Here is a 22,182-nt window from a genome sequence, read left to right on the forward strand (position 1 = left end):
CTACAGATATGAGAGTTTAATTCGGGAGATAGTAACTAGTTAAATAATTTTTGCCGTGGTGCCCCAAGGTACTAATGAGTTAATTGATCACTTAATAATTAATAACATTAACGGTAGTCACGTCACGACATGTCCTATCTGTGCTTGGAGTTCAAAACAGTTAACCTAAGCTAGTTTTATAAAAAGTCTTATGTTCTCAGAACATTATTTAATTACCTTCAAATAACCTATAATTTCTGTGCTCAGAACGTTAATAAAACTTTCAGGGAACCAAAGAAAAACATAATCAGAACCTCCCTGCAACCTAAAAATGAACATTCCCAAAACAGGCAAAATGTTCACTTCCGTTCTCAGAACGTTTAAAAATGGCTTCCCACAACTTCCAAGGAACCAAATGTGCTAGCTGGGAAGGGTTTTGGAACCTCACCCTGGTAATTTGACTGGTAAACTCATGGGTATGCTCAAAATGGCTGTCAGTCCTGGCTTGAATGGGCACTTTTGTTCTATGGATTCTATTTCTCTTCGCGCTGTCAGTGAATAGTTAAAGGCCTTTTGCAAGTTCCAAAATACAATCGCGGGAAAAACATTTGGAAAGCAAAAGCCTACTGCTGAGAAGAGTAATTTGTCAGTAGAAGCAACAAAAAAACTCAGACGAACAGCACTGTTTTTTAAAGTAGCTCAGGCCTATCTTGAGACCATCACCGGTACAGTGAGAAGCCTAAGCTACGCAAAATCATGCTCTCTGCATCATTGGGTGAGTCAGTGGCACTCGTGATGTAACATTTGATACTGGAGCTTCGAGGCATGCTTTGAAATCGTAAGCAGCTAACTTCAAAGCAGTGTGTCAATGCGTGTATCACTTTAACAGAAGTACGTCATCAATAACGTCAAAAGTTTTGTTTAATCACCTGCTTTTTCAAACCGTTTGTTCCAAAGTGCAAGATCCTACTGATTTTGCCGTGGTTCCGGTGCTTTCTTCGATTAAGCTGCTTTCAAAAGCTTACCACTACTAGACACCATACTTATTTATACTACTAGTTAGGATTTTGTATACAAAAATACACCTGACCAGTAGCATAGCAGGTAGAGTAGGCAACTTTGGAACATTGAGGGTGTAAGGTCAAATCCCGTTACAGGCACACTATTTAGAAAATAGTTTTATGTGGTTTCTGCACTGTTCAAATAATTTATTTTATTTAGTATCATATAAGTTTCTGTCTAAAGTATCCTAAATAATGCCATAGATTCAGTTTTAGAAAACGAGTAAACTTGAAGGAAAAAAATGAAAGCATGATGTAAGACGCGAACCTGGCAATCCAACGGGACTATAGGATATTTAAGCCAATGATTTACTGCTGCACCATTGAGTTTTGATCAAATCAGTAGAGGAGGAAAAAAAAGTCTGATAATCACACGTTGCTATTTATTGCTGACCAGCATACGTATGTGACTGACCGGCTCGATTTGGTCTTATGTAGCAAAATTTGAAATTGTGTTTTTTTACATTGATTAAAAGTAGAGACCCAGAGCTAGAAAATTGTATATCCAGAAAATGGTATATCATACAATACAGTTGAGGAACAATGGGAAAGGAATTCTGCTTTGAAAGTTGATAAACTTGTAACCTCACTTTTGAGAAAATGGACCTTGAATGTTTTGGTACCTCCTGGAGAGCTCTTCTTTGTCTACACCCATTCAGCATTGTTCACACCCTTTTAAGCTTTAGCCCCACCCATCCCTTTAAGGATTCACATGTGAAGCTATGTACTAAACAACAAAATATTTCAAGACTAAAGACTGGTTTATACTACGGGTGTGTTCGTAAATTTAATCTGGAGTGCCATTGTGCTCTGGGCGTTCGTAAATTCAGAGCGTCTGGCCAGAAAGTAGGGTTGATCCGAGCATTCTGACCTAACAACAGCAGTCAAGCACCCAAGCTAGCTTGCTAGCTACTTCCAGATATAAATGATTTCACTCTGACCATTTTAGCTGGTTTGGCTGTTTTTATGTTATCCAGAGCGTTGGTGACTGCAACTGTGCTGCTGGCAACGCTTTTCTTGCCAACGCTTACAGACACCTGCCATATTCAACCGGTGTTGAGCGTTCGTAAATTCATCAGTTATTCTGCGCTCTGGCACACTCAGACAAGAGTGCTCCAAAATCAGAGTAGATAGCCAGAGCGAATTTACCAGCTACGTCTATCGACAGTTGTCGCTGTGACATCGTAAATATTATATTAAAATAGCTACTTGCATAGTGGAGTCTTTTGTTTAGACATGTACCTAGCTTGCTAAATAATGAACCATTATCCCAACTCATAACGTTACTACTAGAGGTCGACCGATTATGTTTTTTTGTTGTTTTTTTCGCCGATACCGATACCGATTATTGGAGGACCAAAAAAGCCGATGCCGATTATTCGGCCGATTATTTTCTAATGCTTTTTATAATGCCAATTACAACAATACTGAATGAACACTTATTTTAACTTAATATAATACATCAATAAAATCAATTTAGCCTCAAATAAATAATGAAACATGTTCAATTTGGTTTAAATAATGCAAAACAAAGTGTTGGAGAAGAAAGTAAAAGTGCAATATGTGCCATGTAAGAAAGCTAATGTTTAAGTGCCTTGCTCAGAACATGGGAACATATGAAAGCTAGTGGTTCCTTTTAACATGAGTCTTCAATATTCCCAGGTAAGAACTTTTAGGTTGTAGTTATTATATTATTATAGGAATTATAGGACTATTTCTCTCTATACGATTTGTATTTCATATACCTTTGACTATTGGATGTTCTTATAGGCACTTTAGTATTGCCAGTGTAACAGTATAGCTTCCGTCCCTCTCCTCGCTCCTACCTGGGCTCAAACCAGGAACACATCGACAACAGCCACCCTCGAAGCAGCGTTACCCATGCAGAAGAAGGAAAAAAACTACTCCAAGTCTCAGAGCGAGTGACGTTTGAAACGCTATTAGCGTGCACTCGGCTAACTAGCTAGCCATTTCACATCGGTTACACCAGCCTAATCTTGGGAGTTGATAGGCTTGAAGGGGTGGGTATAATTTGTGGAACGTTCCAACAGGAATCTGTTCAAAAAACGTAAAGTAAAAGGTTGCCAACCAACAACGCATACAAACCTAGCTAACTAGCTGCCGAATAGGCATCAACTCACCACGTAGCTTATTCTTAATGTTTGTCCATAGGCAAACAGACATGTGAGGACAGACATTTTTCGGAATAAACGTGATGAGTGAAAAACGCAATGAAATAGACCACTCCCTACCCGGTATCTTATTCTGCCACTATACAACTTTGTATGCGTTGTTTTTGGAATAGATTCCTGTTGGAACGTTCAACAAATTATACCCACCCAGGTTGAAGTCATAAACAGCGTAATGCTTGAAGCACAGCGAAGGGCTGTTTGAATGAATGCTTACGAGCCTGCTGCTGCCTACCACCGCTCAGTCAGACTGCTCTATCAAATCATAGACTTAATTATAATATAATAAACACACAGAAATACAAGCCTTGGGTCATTAATATGGTCGAACCTGGAAACTATCATCTCGAAAACAAACGTTTTTTTTTTCAGTGACATACGGAACCGTTCCGTATTTTATCTAACGGGTGACTAAGTCTAAATGTTCCTGTTAGGCATTGATGTTTATGGTTAGGTACATTGGTGCAACGACATAACTTTTTTTGCAAATGCGCTTGTTAAATCAACACCCGTTTGTCGAAGTAGGCAGTGATTCAATAAAAATTAACAGGCACCGCATATGCAACGCAGGACACGTTAGATAAACTAGTAATATCATCAACCATGTGTAGTTAACTAGTGATTATGTTAAGATTGATCGTTTTTTATAAGTCTAATGCTAGCTAGCAACTTACCTTTGCTTCTTGCTGCCCTCGCGTTACAGGTAGTCAGCCTGTTAATCCTTGTGGAGTGCAATGTAAGGCAGGTGGTTAGAGCGTTGGACTGGTAACCGAAGGTTGCAAAAACGAATCCCCCCTGAACAAGGCAGTTAACCCCCGTTTCTAGGCCGTCATTGTAAATAAGAATGTGTTCTTAATCTGACTTGCCTAGTTAAATAAAGGTGTAAATAAAAAAAATAAAACGTTTTTTTTTTTATTAAAAAAATTAGGCAAATCGGTGGCCAAAAATACCGATTACCGATTGTTATGAAAACTTGAAATCGGCCATTCCGATTAAATCGGTCGACCTCTAGTTACTACCCAGCATGAATCTGCCAACCAGGTTCAATGTTAGCTAGATAACATTAGGCTATAACTAGCAATGCAAATGGATCTGAGATACGAATAATATTACTACACAGATCATACACGTAACGTTAGCTAGCTAGCCAACCAGCTAACGTTAGATAGCTAGCTAACAGTACACTTTAACTTGAAATGAAAACGACTTTCTGACAAACTTAGAAAAGTGTAATATCGGAAAATGTAACTAGCTAGACTCTCTTACCCGTATACATGGATGGATGCTTCTCCCTCTCTGTCATGGATGTTAAGGTTGCCCTTAGTTTGAAGATGTGTTCTCTTTTTGACCCCATCTGCATTAGAGGTCGACCGATTAATTAGGGTCGATTTCAAGTTTTCATAACAATCGGTAATCAGTATTTTTGGCCACAGATTTTTTTATATTTTTAACTAGGCAAGTCAGTTAAAGAACACATTCTTATTTTCAATGACGGCCTAGGAACGGTGGGTTAACTGCCTTGTTCAGGGGCAGAACGACAGATTTTTACCTTGTCAGCTTGGGGATGCAACCTTATGTTAAGTAGCCCAACGCTCGAACCACCTGCTTTACGTTGCCAAGGTAAGTTGCTAGCTAGCATTAAACTTATCTTATAAAAAAACAATCAATCAATCATAAACACTAGTTAACTACACATGGTTGATGATATTACTAGTTTATCTAGCCTGTCCTGCTTTGCATATAATCGATGTGGTGCGCATTCACGAAAAAGGACTGTCTTTGCTCCGACATGTACCTAACCATAAACATCAATGTCTTTCTTAAAATCAATACACAAGTATATATTTTTAAACCTGCATATTTAGTTAATATTGCCTGCTAACATGAATTTCTTTTAACTAGGGAAAATGTGTCACTTCTCTTGCAAACAGAGTCAAGGTATATGCAGCAGTTTGGGCCGCCTGGCTTGTTGCGAATTGTGAAGACTATTTCTTCCTAACAAAGACAGCAGACTTCGCCAAACGGGGATGATTTAACAAAAGCGCATTTGCGAAAAAGAGCACAATCGTTGCATGACTGTACCTAACCATAAACATCAATGCCTTCCTTAAAATCAATACACAGAAGTATATATTTTTAAACCTGCATATTTACCTAAAAGAAATCCAGGTTAGCAGGCAATATTAACCAGGTGAAATTGTGTCAGTTCTCTTGCGTTCGTTGCACGAATCAGGGTATACAGAATCCGGCTCGTTGCGAACTAATTTGCCAGAATTTTACGGAACTATGAAATAACATTGTAGGTTGTGCAATGTAACAGGAATATTTAGACTTATGGATGCCACCCGTTAAATAAAATACGGAACGGTTCCGTATGTCACTGAAAGAATAATGTTTTCGAGATGATAGTGTCATGACATTGGCCTCTTTTGGTACAGGGAGGACAGTTGACCCCTCCCTTTTGCACACAATCCACCCTGTGTGTAAAGGGTCGTAAAAACTCTAAAATTCCAGGAGAGTCTCTGGCCACATGGCCCATAGAGAGACAAAGGAAATTCTTCCAACTCATAGAATTGGAGAGCCAAGCGACATTTTGTGTTCTGGAGAAGGTATGGAAGATTGGTGAAGAATCCAGTTACGAACTGATCCGCTTAGTACAATTTTGTGATACTCAGAAGAGACAATATAGCCATATTACCATAAAACTGTTTATATAATAGCATCATAATGGTTGTATAGAATGTATTAATAAGGATAAAGCTTTTGTAAGGCATTGAGATGCTATGTACTGATGTAATGTGATAGATTTGGTTACAGAAATACAATTCTAACTCAGTCATAGGCATGCCCCCAGGGACCCATACAGGACCAGGCGTCATTTGACAAGCTGTTCTATGGGCACTATTAACCTCTTGGGGCTAGGTGGGACGCTAGCGTGCCACCCGTGGTGCACTCCATCAACAGCAGGTGCATTTCAAGAGCGGCAAATTTGAATCCAAATAAATGTCAAAATTCAAATTTTTCAAAAATACAACTATGTTACACCATTTGAAAGATAAACATCTCCTTAATCTAACCACGTTTTACGATTTCAAAAAGGTTTTACGGCGAAAGCATAAATTTAGAGTATGTTAGGACAGTACATTTACAAGAGTTGTGTGTAATGTTTTGTCAAGTCAAAGACAGGGTCACCAAAACCATAAAACCAGCTAAAATGATGCACTAACCTTTTACAATCTCCATCAGATGACACTCCTAGGACATTATGTTAGACAATGCATGCATTTTTAGTTCTATCAAGTTCATATTTATATACAAAAACAGCGTTTTACTATGGCATTGATGTTGAGGAAATCGTTTCCCTCCAATAACCGGCAGTCAAGTCAGCGTCAGAAATTAAATAATTAAAATTAGAAAACATTGGTAAAATATTATATTGTCATTTAAAGAATTATAGATTTACATCTCTTGAACGCAATCAACTTGCCAGATTTAAAAATAACCTTACTGGGAAATCACACTTTGCAATAATCTGAGCACTGCGCCCGGAAAAATACGCGTTGCGATACAGACTAGACGTCATGTTGGGGAGATCTAAAATCGAAAATACTATGTAAATAATCCATTACCTTTGATTCTCTTCATCAGATGTCACTTCCAGGTATCACAGGTCCATAACGAATGTAGTTTTGTTCAAAAAAGCTCATCATTTATGTCCAAAAATCTCCGTCTCGTTAGCACATGATGTAAGCCAGCCGGACTTCTCGTCATGAACGAGGGGAAAAAATATATTTCCGTTCGTTCAAACATGTCAAACGTTGTATAGCATAAATCATTAGGGCCTTTTTTAACCAGAACATGAATAATATTCAAGGTGGACGAATGCATACTCTTTTATAACGTATTGGAACGAGGGTACCCAACATGAAGTAGCGCGCCAGGTGTCTAATGGGACATCACCGTTCCATGGCTCTTGTTCGGTCAGATCTCCCTCCAGAAGACTCAAAACACTTTGTAAAGGCTGGTGACATCTAGTGGAAGCAATAGGAAGTGCCAAAATATTCCTAAACCCCTGTGTTTTTCAATGGGATAGGTTTAAAGTCAATACAACACATCAGGTATCCACTTCCTGTCAGAAAATGTCTCAGGGTTTTGCCTGCCAAATGAGTTCTGTTATACTCACAGACACCATTCAAACAGTTTTGGAAACTTTAGAGTGTTTTCTATCCATATATAATAAGTATATGCATATTCTAGTTACTGGGTAGGATTAGTAACCAGATTAAATCGGGTACATTTTTTTTATCCAGACGTGCAAATGCTGCCCCCTAGACCCAACAGGTTAAACACCCCCGGATTTACATTTCTTCAGACCAGGCCTTGGCTAATAGGTTTTACCTTCCAATTCCTCTACTGAAAGTGAACCATACCACGTGGTTAACTTTTAGACTATCGATACTGACAGAATAAGAACAAGTCTTTGATATTAATTATTAGTCTGCAGCTAAGTAAATTATATCATTGAACGCGAAGACCAACGAAGCAACCATTCGATGACGACATTAATGAATGTCGCTCTGAAAGATCCATTCTAACCGAGAGAGAGAGAGAGAACGAGGACAAAACTCCCCAACAGAACTACTCTCCAACAAGAATCAGAACGACACACTGAGCGTAAATATATATTGATTGCAATTGTTCCCGAATGAGTGAGCCTTCAATTGTCAATTGTTAATATTAAATCACCCTGTGTAACTTCTCAGCCGACCTTTTATGACCCATTGTTCAACAGGCCGACCTGCCTGTTTAGCCAGTAGGGCACATTCCGATACCAATCCTTTGTGACGATAATGACTGTTTGTATGTTTTTCTGTTAATTACTTAGTGTAGTAAATAAATGATTTTAAGACAATTGATGTATGGATGATTTTAGTAAAGACTGGGTTCGTGCAGATACAACAATTTACGACGTTTGGAATGAGACTGGACTAGAGGTAAATACACCATTTAAACTTAGAAGATAATCGACCTATACTATAATAGAATAGAATATTATAGTACAGGAAAATTATAGCTTTGTAATCTGAATATTCTCCTTGGTGCCCCGATCTCCTAGTTAATTACAATTAAACGATTAATCAGTTTAATCGCGTGATAATAATTACAGGGAGCTAATTGATAAACATATCTTCCGTTTAATGGTACCCCCAAAGACACGACAATAGTTTCCGGATTTGACCATATTAATGACCTAAGGTTTATTATATTATAGTTAAGTCTATGATTTGATAGAGCAGTCTGACTGAGCGGTGGTAGGCAGCAGCAGGCTCGTAATAGTCAAAGGTATATGGTTTAGAGAGAAATAGTCGACGCCTCATAATTCCTGTAATAACTTGCGGCTGAACTTGAAAGGGGTTCCTTCGTTATTTTACCGTTCATGTCTTCCATAGAGAATGTCTTGATCTACTTCAAATAAGGTCTGTGTTTTGTGCTTAAACCGCCTCGGCGTATTGATACCCGTGTAAATCTCACTAGATAACGTTTGTCAACATATTTTCATAAATCCACTCTACAAAAAAATGTATCTTTGCTTATATTGATCAGAGTTATATCCTATGGATATCTACACAGTTATAAAATTGGCAAGCCTAAACCAAACACAAACCTTATTTTAAGTTAATCTAAAAAATATCCTACGGAATAAATGAAGGAACCGCTTTTCAGATTTTGCTAGAAGGTGTCATGGGAATTATGACTCGCACTTTGGTAGTCAATTCTTACCATGCCCATTATTAAAATAGGATTTCCTGCATATAGAAATTACAGTTTTTGTTTTCAGCATTCATCACAGGTAACTTAAATTCTATTTTTATTATTCAAACAGTTGAGAGTATTTGTCTCCTAAGCAGACTCTTCAGTATCGTTGTCACTTCAGAGCTGTGTGTGTGTGTGTGTGTGTGTGTGTGTGTGTGTGTGTGTGTGTGTGTGTGTGTATATACCCATATTAAAAAAAATCACAACAATAATCGGCCGATTAATCGGTATCGGCTTTTTTGGTCCTCCAATAATCGGTATTGGCGTTGAAAAATCATAATCGGTCGACCTCTAATCTGCATATTTGCAATCAAACCCCAGAATTTTCTCCATCTCCTTGGCTACCATACTCTTGATTCCACTGATTTCAAACTCGGTCCTCCAGAAAGTGGAGAGCCACACTTGTGCACTGCTACTATGTGATATCTTTCAAAAAAAGCTGCAAGGATTACATACACATCCTGACCAGCTCATATTCATCTTTCGGCATGTACAGCCCACTCATTATCTCAGCCAATCATGGCTAGCGGGAAGGTTGCTGACATTTTCCATGGCTAACCCAACTAGGCTCATAATTTAACAATTGTATTCGTATTTACAGATGGCATACAAGTATGTTATTCAGGCACATGAAAGTTTACATGTTCCAGACGGCATTTCTACAACAACAAAAAAGCGGTTTGATTAAAAAAAGTGTACGTTCAAATGGCGCTCCTGTGAAGTAGTGACGCGCATCATAGCCCTAGTTTCCTGAAACGACTCACATATGGCACTAATGTGCGTTGTGAACGGAAAATGAAGCTCCAAGTAATCAACCTATTTTCGACACAATTGGCTGGAAAGCCTCAATGCTTCAGGAAGCTTTTCAGGAAGCTTTGTTTCCCCATCACTTAGTGCCACCAGAAAGTTGAATTAGTAGCCTACTGTAGCCTATAATATATTGTACAATCTGTGTGTCTCACTTCTATTTATTGGCCCTGGGCGACTGTCAAGACCAAAGCCTGGTTTCGTAAAAGCATCTCAAGGCTAAGTCCATCATAGAAACATAGGATTCTATTGCCACTCATTTTGGTCATTTGTGTAGCATAAAAAAACTATTCTGATAATGTCTCCTGTCATGTAGACCTAAAGGACGTAGAATTGCATGAAATGCATTTATAAAAGGCCAAAAAAAGATTCTGACCCTGTGTGTAAATCCTAAAAACGCTTCTGCTGAACTGTATGCCACTAGGCAAATTTGATGATAGAATAACATTATTATAACTCAAAACATCTTTCTCAGCTATGGGCGTAATGCAAGGCATTATCCCTGGGATATGAGGTAACAACAGGACCTGGCCTATATTAAAAGTGTTTCAAAAGCCTCCTGAGTGGAGCAGCGGTCTTGGGCACTGCATCTCAGTGTTGCGGTGTCACTACAGCCTGGGGTTCAATCCCAGACTGTGTCACAACTGGCCATGTTTGGGAGCGAGTTGGTGTTAAGAAGCGTGGATTGGCGGGTCATGTTTCGGAGGATGCATGACCCAATCTTTGCCTCTCCTGAGCCTGTTGGGGAGTTGCAGTGATGAGACAAAAGGTGTTTGTTAGGCGTTAAAAGATGCTTACAATTATTAAGGACATTTTCACTTATGAAATTTGGTTTCCTGGAGTGTTTGTGAGAATACTACAGAGTAGGTTTCGCTTTCACAAGACCTGAAAATAACAGGGTGAGATGCACAGTTAGTGAGCTAGCTTGTTGACAATGGGCCAAAAATGTTATACACTGCCGTGTCACAATAGCTGGTACTCAGGTCCTGGATCTTAGATCCACTACTCATGCAGGTCCAGGATTTGTTTCAGACAGGGTTTGTTTGCGTTTCACACATGCTTTATAGCGGATCAGGGTACCAAATGCTCAAGGATCCAGATCATAAGGGGATATATGAAAGCGCCCTAAAATAATTGTGTTTGGGAAATAAAGATAGACTTTGTTTTACTAAAAAGGTAGTGGTAATATTTCATTCAGTACAGAAAATCTGTAGGCGGTTAACTTACCCGGTCCTGTAACTGAACTTAACCCGGGTATGGGGTAAGTTGTGCCAAGAGGCCACTTCTTTTTGGACAAGCTGTGTTTTCAAAACTGTAATGTTTACATGATTTCTGATTATGTCCAGGGATACACAACATTTTGAAATATATGTAGATATCTTTGTTAGAAAGAATACTATATTTCCCTTATCTGAGCGATGCTGAATGGCTCAACTTATCCCACTCTCCCCTAGGCTATGAAGAAATAGTGGAAGAAGCAGCCAATTCAGTGTTGGTTTCTACATAAAAGAGAACAATCAGCTTAAGCTTCCCATTCTTTGCAAACACGCATGGTTGCTGGCTGCGGAGGTGACTCGATAGCTGTGGTGCGCGCATGCTAAGCAATAATTAACTTGCAATATGTGCAATGTAAATGTCCAGCTGCCTTCACTAAGGATGAATATCATATGATCCAGACAGAGCTATGGTTTATTTCCATCAGTATAAACGTCTCACCTCACTACAGTAATTATGAAAATTTGACCACTTAGCAACATCAACATTGTTTTGTGTGCCCATAAGAATGATGAGTTAGTATGGCAGGTACATTAGCATATTGAAATGTAAAACTTCTCCTATCACTTCATCATTTGCTCAACTAAAGCCAGGGACCGTTGTGAATAGATACTAGGTCTACATGCCTTACTAATAAATCAACCTGGACTCAGGGGTAGTAAAATAGTCAATTTAAATACAAAATAATTATGTTTTATTGTCACATACACCAGATAGGTGCAGTGAAATGTGTGGTTTAAAAGTATGATATGTAACGTTTAGTATGGTTCGTATTCATTTGGTGATGTCCATCATCCATTTTGTATTATATGTTACGAATTAGAATTCGCATATGTTACTAATTGCAATTTCTACAATATGTTACGAATTTGCTAAACTTTTATGTTACGAATTACAATTTGCTGTGGCTAACGTTAGCTAGGTGGCTAATGTGAACGTTAGCTAGGCTAGGGATTAGGCGTTAGGTTAAAGGGCTAAGGTTAGGTTTAGGGGAAGAGTTGCAAAGAAGCTACAAAGTAGTAAGTATTTGCAAAGTTGCTAATTAGCTAAAATGCTCAAGTTGGCCATGATGAGATTCAAACACGCAATCCTTGGGTTGCTAGACGTTCACATTATAGGTCTACCCATCCACCCCGACTAACCAGCCTACTTTTGTTTTTGCCTTAAGTAACCTTCTGTCTTATGTAACCATACCAAACGTAACATATCATACTCATTTGAGTGTCCCAGATTTACATTTACTATGTTACGTCTAGTCTATAAAACCACTCTGAATAAATAGGCAAAGCCTAAGTGCCGAATGCCAAAATATGCAACAAACAATGTAGGCCTACTGTATAAATAATCTACTGTTGCATTTTAGGCCTAAAGCCTAGGTCTTTTTACAAAACACTGAGAGGGCTGTTTGTCAAAATGTCCCACTATAACCTACTTCCTGGCTCAGTAGATGAGTTTACTTGACCAATCAATAGGACACGTCAATTAGGACTGATGGGCTCTGATATCTATTACATTCTCCTGATCCATCTTCATCTAAAATGGACAGGAGTGGTCTGGGGGAGCCAGACTGTCTTTGGAAATTACTCATTCAGTAGTTTAACTCAAAGTCTATGAGGTCTAGCCTATCACCTCTGGGGAAATTCGATGGCCATGCCTTGCTACCTTGTGTTTGTGCTCAAATAGAGATGGAGAGTAAGGTACAAGCTGACAGACACTGCTTGTAATGCCAGCTATTAGCTTGATACAGAAGGTTGGTTAAATAAATAAGAAAGAGTCTGAAAGGGTCGACGTGAGGCTGTCAGTGAGGTCCTGTTCTCCATGCTTAAATACAGGTACGTCTTCATTGTGCTTTACCTGCATTTTCTGCACTGGATGAAGACATTTCAGAAGCGCGCACACACACACACCAGGCAATGTAACAACAAAAAGGCAAAATACTTTTCTCTCTTTGAAAGAGAACTCTTTTAATGGACTGAATCTGAATGACAGTCAGAAAATGTGTCTAGCAAGCACCTTTTCTCTTCCTCTCATTCTTCCTCTTACTCATTTGAGGGTCAATATCCAGGCTGGTGATTAATAATAATAATGACCTCTACACCAGGTGGTATCAGAGGAAGGCTGTAAAAATTGTAAAATACTCCAGCCAACCAAGTCATAGACTATTCTCTTTGCTACCGCACGGTAAGCGGTACTGATGCACCAAATCTGGAACCAACAGGAGTGGTCCTTGAACAGTTTCTACCCCCAAGCCATAAGACTGCTAAATAGTTAACCAAAGAACACCCCCCCCCCCCCCCCCCTTTGCACTAACTCTTTTCACTCATCACATGTGCTGTTGCTACTGCTTATTATCTATCCCATTACCTAGTCACTTTACACCTACCCATATGTACATTCACCTCTGAAGGTAAATAATGTACTTACATTCAGTAATTTTGCTCTGAGTTGTCATCCTGAGGGTCCCAGAGATAAAATGTAGCATAGTTTTGTTTAAAAAAAATCTATTTTTATATACAAATGTAGTAACTGGGTTCTACAGTTTGAAGCCCTGCTGTCTCTGGCTCCACACCCAACCTGCCCGGCCATCTAGATGTGTGAAAGTTAGTGTATAAGCTAATGATCCATCATGTATGACATTCCTGGGAGTGTGTAAACTTACAAAAATGATATGGTAATACAAAATGTATGTTCTCTATAGTTATGTACTTCAAAATGTATCAATTGACCAATTCGGCACATTTGGGCAGACTTGATAAAAAAATATTGTGCAGTATTGCAATGTTTCACTAGATCAATCTGAAACATTGCATACACACTGCTGCCATCTAGTGGCCAACATCTAAATTGCGCCTAGACTCCTATATTATATGCTTTCTCTTGCATTTCAAAGATGGACACATTTATTTTTTTGAAAAAGCATGTTTTTATGTTTGTATTATCTTTTACCAGATCTAATGTGTTATATTCTCCTACATTCATTTCAAATTTCCACAAACTTCAAAGTTTGCATATCCTTGCTTCAGGTCCTGAGCTACAGGCAGTTAGATTTGGTTATGTCATTTTAGGCAATTTTTTTTTTTTAAAGGGTCAGATTTATCCCTTTCAATTACCGTAAATTCCGGACTATAAGCCGCAACCTTTTTCCCACGCTTTGAACCCCGCAGCTTAAACAATGACGCGGCTAATATATGGATTTTTCCCACTTTAATTATTTTTTTTTTTAAACACATTCTGTGACGTGCTCAGTTTTTTGGCGGCATGAAGCTTTCATTTGACCAATGAAATTGCCGAACGGGTTAAGGTCAAACAACTTTTTTGTTTACTGTTTAGATTAAATCGAGCGCTCTCAAACTTCCCATCATTCTGATTACGGTAGTCATTTTGTCACCCTCATCATGGCAAAGACACAGAGAAATGCATATGATGCAGCTTTCAAGTTGAAGGCGATTGATCTGGCTGTTGGAAAAGGAAATAGAGCTGCTGCACGGGAGCTTGGTCTTAATGAGTCGATGATAAGACGTTGGAAACAGCAGCGTGAGGAATTGATTCAGCGCAAAAAGACAACTAAAGCTTACTGCAAATTTTTTATTTTTTGTTACAAGCCGTGTTTCGTTAAAGCCTATTTATTTTTGTTACAAGCCGTGTTTCGTTAAAGCCTATTTATTTTTGTTACAAGCCGTGTTTCGTTAAAGCCTGTGTAAAGTTAATTTGTTTCAATGTACCGGTAGGCACCTGCGGCTTATAGACATGTGCGGCTTATTTATGTTCAAAATAATATATTTTTTAAAATTCAGTGGGTGCGGCTTATATTCAGGTGCGCTTAATAGTCCGGAAATTACGGTAGTGGATTTGGCTATTTCAGCCACACCCATTGCTGACAGGTGTATAAAATCAAGCACACTGCCATGAAATCTCCATAGACAAACATTGGCAGTAGAACGGCCTTCCTGAAGAGCTCAGAGACATTCAATGTGGCACCGTCATAGGATGCCACCTTTCCAACAAGTCAGTTCATCAAATTTCTGCCCTGCTAGAGCTGCCCCGGTCAACTGTAAGTGCTGTTATTGTGAAGTTAAAACGTCTAGGAGCAACAACGGCTCCACCGCGAAGTGGTAGGCCACACAAGCACACAGAGCGGGACCGCCAAGTGTTGAAGAGATTCTATGCTTCCAACTTTGTGGCAACAGATTGGGGAAGGCCCTTTCCTGTTTCAGCATGACAATGCCCCAGTGCACAAAGCGAGGTCCATACAGAAATGATTTGTCAAGATCGGTGTGGAAGAACTTGACTTGCCTGCACAGAGCCCTGACCTCAACCCCATTGAACACCTTTGGGATGAATTGGAACACCGACTGTGAACCAGACCTAATCGCCCAACATCAGTGCCCGACCTCACTAATGCTCTTGTGGCTGAATGGAAGCAAGTCCCCGCAGCAATGTTCCAACATTGAAAGTGTTGCAGAAGGTTACAATTGGTGGAATCATGCCATATTTAGACTCAATAATCTTGAACAAGGTTGGAGTGCTGGAATGTGGAGCAATGAAACGGAGTATGAGTCTACTCGGTGACACCTACAGAACATAACTGTGATGAGTTTACACCAGTGTTTCCTCTGCGTTCATTTAAGTGTGGCGCTGCGCCACGGCAGAATTGCCGACACACCAAAAGAAACATCCTATTTCTACCAAACATAGTTTCAATAAAGTTCTGCGAAGCACATTCGCTTTCCATGGTAAATAAATAATCTATCTGGAGTTCAACACAGTTCTGAAGATTATTTAGCTCTGTGAGCTGTGGCAGGCAGCCTGCAACTCAAGAAACACAGCGCACCAGTGACCAGCGAGCGAGTGACCAGTGCTTGATACAGACGCTCTGCAGCGCAAAACACAATTCACTTGAATCACCTCAGAGTGCACCTGCATGAGAAACTGCAAGAAAGGTACGTTAGTTTGTGTGTTTGACTAACGTTAGCTAGCCAACTACATAAGCAAGCTATAACCTGTTATGGCTAGGGGGCAGTATTTTCACGGCCGGATAAAAAACGTACCCGATTTAATCTGATTATTACTCCTGCCCAGAAACTAGAATATGCATATAATTATTAGCTTTGGATAGAAAACACTCCAAAGTTTCTAAAACTGTTTGAATGGTGTCTGTGAGTATAACAGAACTCATTTGGCAGGCCAAAACCTGAGAAGATTCTGTACAGGAAGTACCCTGTCTGACCATTTCTTGGCCTTCTTGAATATCTCTATCCAAAACAGGGGATCTCTGCTGTTACGTGACACTTCCTACGGCTCCCATGGGCTCTCAGAAGGCGGCAAAAAGCTGAATCGTGGCTTTGCAGGCTCTGGCTGAAAAATATTAGCGCGTTTGGATAGTGGCCGGTCACAGTACTATGAAACTGAGGCGCGTGCACGAGTCGACTCCATGTTTACATTCTTTCTCTTTGAACGAAAACCACCACTCCCGGTCGGAATATTATCGCTTTTTTACGAGAAAAATGGCATAAAAATTGATTTTAAACAGCGGTTGACATGCTTCGAAGTACGGTAATGGAATATTTAGACATTTTTTGTCACGAAATGCGCCATGCTCGTGACCCTTATTTACACTTTGGAGAGTGTCTTGAACGCACGAACAAAACGCCGCTATTTGGATATAACAATGGATTATTTGGGACCAAACCAACATTTGTTATTGAAGTAGCAGTCCTGGGAGTGCATTCTGACGAAGAACACCAAAGGTAATCAAACTTTTCTAATAGTAAATCGGAGTTTGGTCAGGGCTAAACTTGGTGGGTGTCTAAATAGCTAGCCGTGATGGCTGGGCTATCTACTCAGAATATTGCAAAATGTGCTTTCACCGAAAAGCTATTTTAAAATCGGACACCTCGATTGCACAAAGGAGTTCTGTATCTATAATTCTTAAAATAATTGTTATGTTTTTTGTGAACGTTTATCGTGAGTAATTTAGTAAATTCACCGGAGGTTTGCGGGGGGTATGCTAGTTCTGAACGTCACATGCTAATGTAAAAAGCTGGTTTTTGATATAAATATGAACTTGATTGAACAAAACATGCATGTATTGTATAACATAATGTCCTAGGTGTGTCATCTGATGAAGATCATCAAAGGTTAGTGCTGCATTTAGCTGTGGTTTTGTTTTTTGTGACATTATATGCTAGCTTGAAAAATGGGTGTCTGATTATTTCTGGCTGGGTACTCTGCTGACATAATCTAATGTTTTGCTTTCGCTGTAAAGCCTTTTTGAAATCGGACAGTGTGGTTAGATAGAGAGTCTTGTCTTTAAAATGCTGTGAAATAGTCATATGTTTGAAAAATGGAAGTTTTTGTATTTTTGAGGAATTTGTAATTCGCGCCACGCCTATCATTGGATATTGGAGCAGGTGTTCCGCTAGCGGAACGTCTAGATGTAAGAGGATAACCTAAAAACTCAAGTAACATAATTTAGATCTATAATATTGCTGCCACAATTGTAACGGCAATTAGCTATAGAATATCCATAAGTATGTTGATGATAGAAACACGCTTAACTAACGTTACTAGTCTAGCATGTTAGCTAACATTAGCTAGTTCGTTTGGAACTGTATCAAGTGCAAGCAAGATAGCTGCATTTATCTATATTCGATTACATTTTTTTTTCTTCACATTAGTTCATTGAAATATTTCCAGCCACAGCAGTGAAAGAGAAAGGGGGAGCAGGGACAAGAGCGCCAGGTAACGTTCACTTAGCAAGCTAACGTCAAATCACCCTAAATGAAATTAAACTTTCTTTAGTTAGCTAACTCTTTAAAAGCTTAAGCTATCGTGTATGGCTTACTTTGCAAGACAGAGAAGGCAGAATCCCAGGAGTGAGGTAGGGATGCATGAGGGACAGAGTGGAGCAGAGGGCCAGGAGGGGAGATAAAAGGAGAGAGGAGAGCAGAGTGGAACAGAGGAAAAGAGAGAGCCAGGAGGGGAGATGGAAGGAGAAAAGGAGAGAGGAGAGCAGAGTGGAACAGAGGAAAGGAGAGAGCCAGGAGGGGAGATGGAAGGAGAAAAGGAGAGAGGAGAGCAGAGAGCAGAGTGGAACAGAGGAAAGGAGAGAGCCAGGAGGGGAGATGGAAGGAGAAAAGGAGAGAGGATAGCTGAGAGAAGGAGAAGAAAGAGGAGTAGATAAAAGGAGAGGAGGAGGAGAGAGGAGTAAGGCCAAGTGCGCACAACCACCAATCCGGATGGGACCCAAAATGGCTTAAAATGTACAGACTGATTTCCTTTAATTGGGCTAAGGGCTAAAAATGTTTGTGCATATTTAGTCCGTACTAGTCTACATCATTATGTGTAGTGTTGTAATGCTTGCTATTTGTAATAGTTTGGTTAATAATGGTTTATTTTAGTTTTTTCCTTTTAAAAACATACCAGAACCAAGGCTTTCAGTACTTATACATATTTTGTTTATATATATATTTTTTTTTAAACGTAACCTTTATTTAATTAGGCAAGTCAGTTAAGAACAAATTCTTATTTACAATGACGGCCTTCTCCGGCCAAACCCAGACGACGCTGGGCCAATTGTGCGCCGCCCTATGGGACTCCCAATCACGGCTGGATGAGATACAGCCTGGATTCGAACCAGGTACTATAGTGACGCCTCTTGCACTGAGATGCAGTGTCTTAGACCGCTTCGCCACTCGGGAGCCCAATGTTAGCGTCGTAGTAGCTCTTATTGTGGGACTTTGACTAGGGAAAACATCTCCCCAGTCAGCATATTGTGCCTATTGACATTTATATTGCACTATACAGCCTTACCTCAGGATTGGGGATCAATGAAATGGGGTATCAGTCTACTCTACTCAGTACCCAAGTGCTTTTTTCCCAAAGTCCTCCTCCGAGTTATCAGGCTCTAAAACATCCAGGTCATATTGTTTTTACACATAGTAGGTTGACTGGTACAATAAATGTGGTTCAATTCACAATGGTTTCAGAGCCCCGCAATAAGAGGTACAAGGCTAATGTTCTCTGAGTAGACATACGCCATGTCATTGATCCACAATCCATAGGTAAGGCTGTACAGTGAAATAAGTATTCCAACAATGCAATTCTGAAGTCTAATACATCCAGTGTGATTAACATATTTTTGTCAAATGAACAAATTATTGTCTTTTGTTGAATTTATATAAGAATATTACAACCTCGTTTAGCATGAGCTATTCCATTATGGCATGATTCCACTATTTGTATTCATTTGCAACACTTTCAATTAGACTTTTATTTTGAAGGCGAACCGCAAATTCGACTATAGTGGCTAATCCTTATTGTGGCTAGCTTCACATAGGTGGGTCCGACCACCATTAATCAAATAAGAACTGTCTTATAAATTTGGGGTATTTTAGATAATGACACATATCTAGATAGGTAGCTAGCTAACTATAGCTACTGAAACAGATGATTTCGTTTTGATATGTTTTTAGGGAAGAGTGTCTGCGGCAGGTGCGCGAGACAAAACTTTACCAGCATCATAGCATAGGTATCGGTGTGACATATGAAATACGAGTGATCGTGTAATAACTACGTAATACATTTACGTGACGTAAAGTCATATTCAGGTCCTGATTGGTCAACAAGCTTATTTGACGCGTCAAATAGTGTTATTTGACACACAAAGACCAAAACGGCGTTCCATACCGATGGCAGAGGGCGTGGGGCTACTGTGTGTATGTGTAGAACAAAGCACAACACAATCACAATGCTGAACTTTTGGCGCAATTGTTTCAGCCAATCATACTAGCAAATGTGACGTTAGCTACGTAATAGATGAATCAGCTAATTTAGACTACTACTGTATAGTTAACAAGCTATGCCACATATACTTTCCCCTATGCCAAAATGGCATCTTCACGAGAAGTCATTGATTTGCTGATGCTGGTATTGTGTCTTTATGCAATCTAGTTAGCGTATTTTGTCAACTGGCTAGCTAGTTAACTAAGCTAGCGAGCAACAACATTATAACAATTAGAACAAGGGTGAGCTAACGTTAGTTATAGCTAAAGCTAGAAACTAGTTAGCTAGCTACACATCTTTGACATGATGACTCAAACTTACCACTGAGTTCTTCATTGTTGACTTCACCGTAAACCCTTCGGTTTTCAGCTCCAGGGCTCTCATATTTGTGCACATGAGAAAGGCAATAGTGATGCAAACTAAAACCTTGAAACGTTTAAGGACTAAGGACTACCGTTTAAGGACTACCGTTAGATAAACTAAAATGTAACTATTCACCGAGCAACATTACCTAGCTACACTTCTGACTCTGTTAGGGTTGTTACACTTTGAAGACGCCTTCCCGTTGCTATGCAGGGTGTTTCCATGGAAACGCCACGCTGTGCGCGCTCCTCCCTGCTGCAGCCAGGAGGAGCTACATGTGCCTACTTTTTATGGTCCATTCTGAAAAACATGTTGATATAACCATAAACACTGTTGCCTGCTGTCGGCTACTGCACTGCATAGTATTATACACAATAATAATTGTACCACCCTACTGTAATGTAGGCCTACATAGAGCCAAACCTATTTTCATCAGAGATCAAGTCACTGCTCAGTTTTTGTAGCAGAACAGGGCAAGTCTAATCTATTCATTAAGCACACCCAGGCAACTGTGCAATTATTTTCAGAGGGATATAAGACAAAGACTTATATTTTCTACATGTTCTTATCAGACTTTTTATCTGATTATCATCAAAGTATATTCCTTCTTGAAAATGACATGCACATGTTAATTAGCCCATGAACGATTCTGCTATGTTGTGGTTGGAATCCTCACCTGACAAATCAACGGTCTTGTGCCTCACATAATGCAGTAGGTGACCATCTAAGTGCCTAATGATGACTTATCAGGCAGGTTAATTGACGCCTTGACTCTCGAAAGATGGTTAGAGAGCCAGAGCCTATTGAATCATTCCAATTTAGGGATGTGGCACTTTTAATCTCCAATGTCCTTTTTGCCTCTGGGGACTTTCTTCCTGAGCTGGCCCAACTGTTATTAATCTTTAGTGCACAGGCAATTTCTCTAAAAGCCCCTATTTGTTTTTTATGGCTCCATTGAGAGGAGTTGGTTGCAATGGAGAGGAAGACTGTAAACAAGAGATGCGGGGAAGGAAGGCGAGTTATGTCCCTGTCAGCAGCAGTGGTCGCTGGCCCTCTTTTCTCCCCAGAAGATTAAAAAGAGCAGGAAGAAGAGTTTCAAAAGTAAAGCGGAGCGTCAGCATGAATTCGGCTGAACTGAGAAATGGCTGCTGCTCGAACGGAATGGTATCACACTGTTTCAAAAACCCGCTGAGGAGGAAAGTGTAATCTGGAAGAAACACGGTAGATATTGCAAAGTGGCTTTTTAAATGCAAAACAATGATATACTAGGCCTACATTTTCCCTTTTTAGTATTGCGCTACACCCCACAGGTCAAGCTAATACTGTATGTCTATTTTTCTCTGCTACCACAAGGACATCCACAATAAAGGATTAATTGCCTTGTTTCCTGTGACTAATGATGTGTTTATGTGCACTTTCTGTTTTGATCTCTCGGCACAGTGAGAGCGGAGTGAAGGAAAACACCTCCGCCACTACCACCATGACACCAGGAAGTGAATGTGCCTCTATGCAGTGCATGCCTTGATTTATATCCTGTGTTTTCGTCCCCAGCATCTCCATTTCCATGATCTTATCTTCATGGTTTGATCTCCAGCTCATTTGCCAGGCCCCGTCAATGCCCTGACAGTGTTCGATGTGAGGAAAGCCGCAATTATAACATCATGAAAGCAGAATACCCACAGAATACCTAGAAAATGGAAGCCAAGGGGAGTTCGGCTTCTCCGAAGAGCCCAAGAGAAAGTCAGCAGGAAATAGAGGAGACAGTTGCAACATGTCCGCCAATTACCGATGCAGCCACACTGCTGTTAGTGTCAACGATTAGGCTTTCAATGAGGTCTCTGGGGCCAGCTGGTGCATCAGTTTGTGAATGTCACGAGGTGACAAGTGTAGATGGAACCTTGCTAATCTAA

The 22,182-nt window shown here is 39.8% G+C and overlaps 1 protein-coding gene across 1 annotated transcript in view; it reads right to left on the reverse strand.

Annotated features, from left to right (window-relative positions):
* pacrg (parkin coregulated) overlaps positions 1 to 20,454 on the reverse strand; it is a 275,762-nt gene extending 255,308 nt beyond the window's left edge. The window contains exon 1 of the mRNA NM_001141061.1: positions 20,231 to 20,454. Within this exon, the coding sequence (NP_001134533.1) occupies positions 20,231 to 20,305 (75 nt within the window). The 5' untranslated portion in view covers positions 20,306 to 20,454. The remainder of the gene's footprint in view (positions 1 to 20,230) is intronic.
* Positions 20,455 to 22,182: the final 1,728 nt, after the last annotated feature.

The sequence above is a fragment of the Salmo salar genome, chromosome 09, assembly GCF_965601325.2.
Source record: "Salmo salar chromosome 09, fSalSal1, whole genome shotgun sequence".
Classification (NCBI taxonomy): domain Eukaryota; kingdom Metazoa; phylum Chordata; class Actinopteri; order Salmoniformes; family Salmonidae; genus Salmo; species Salmo salar.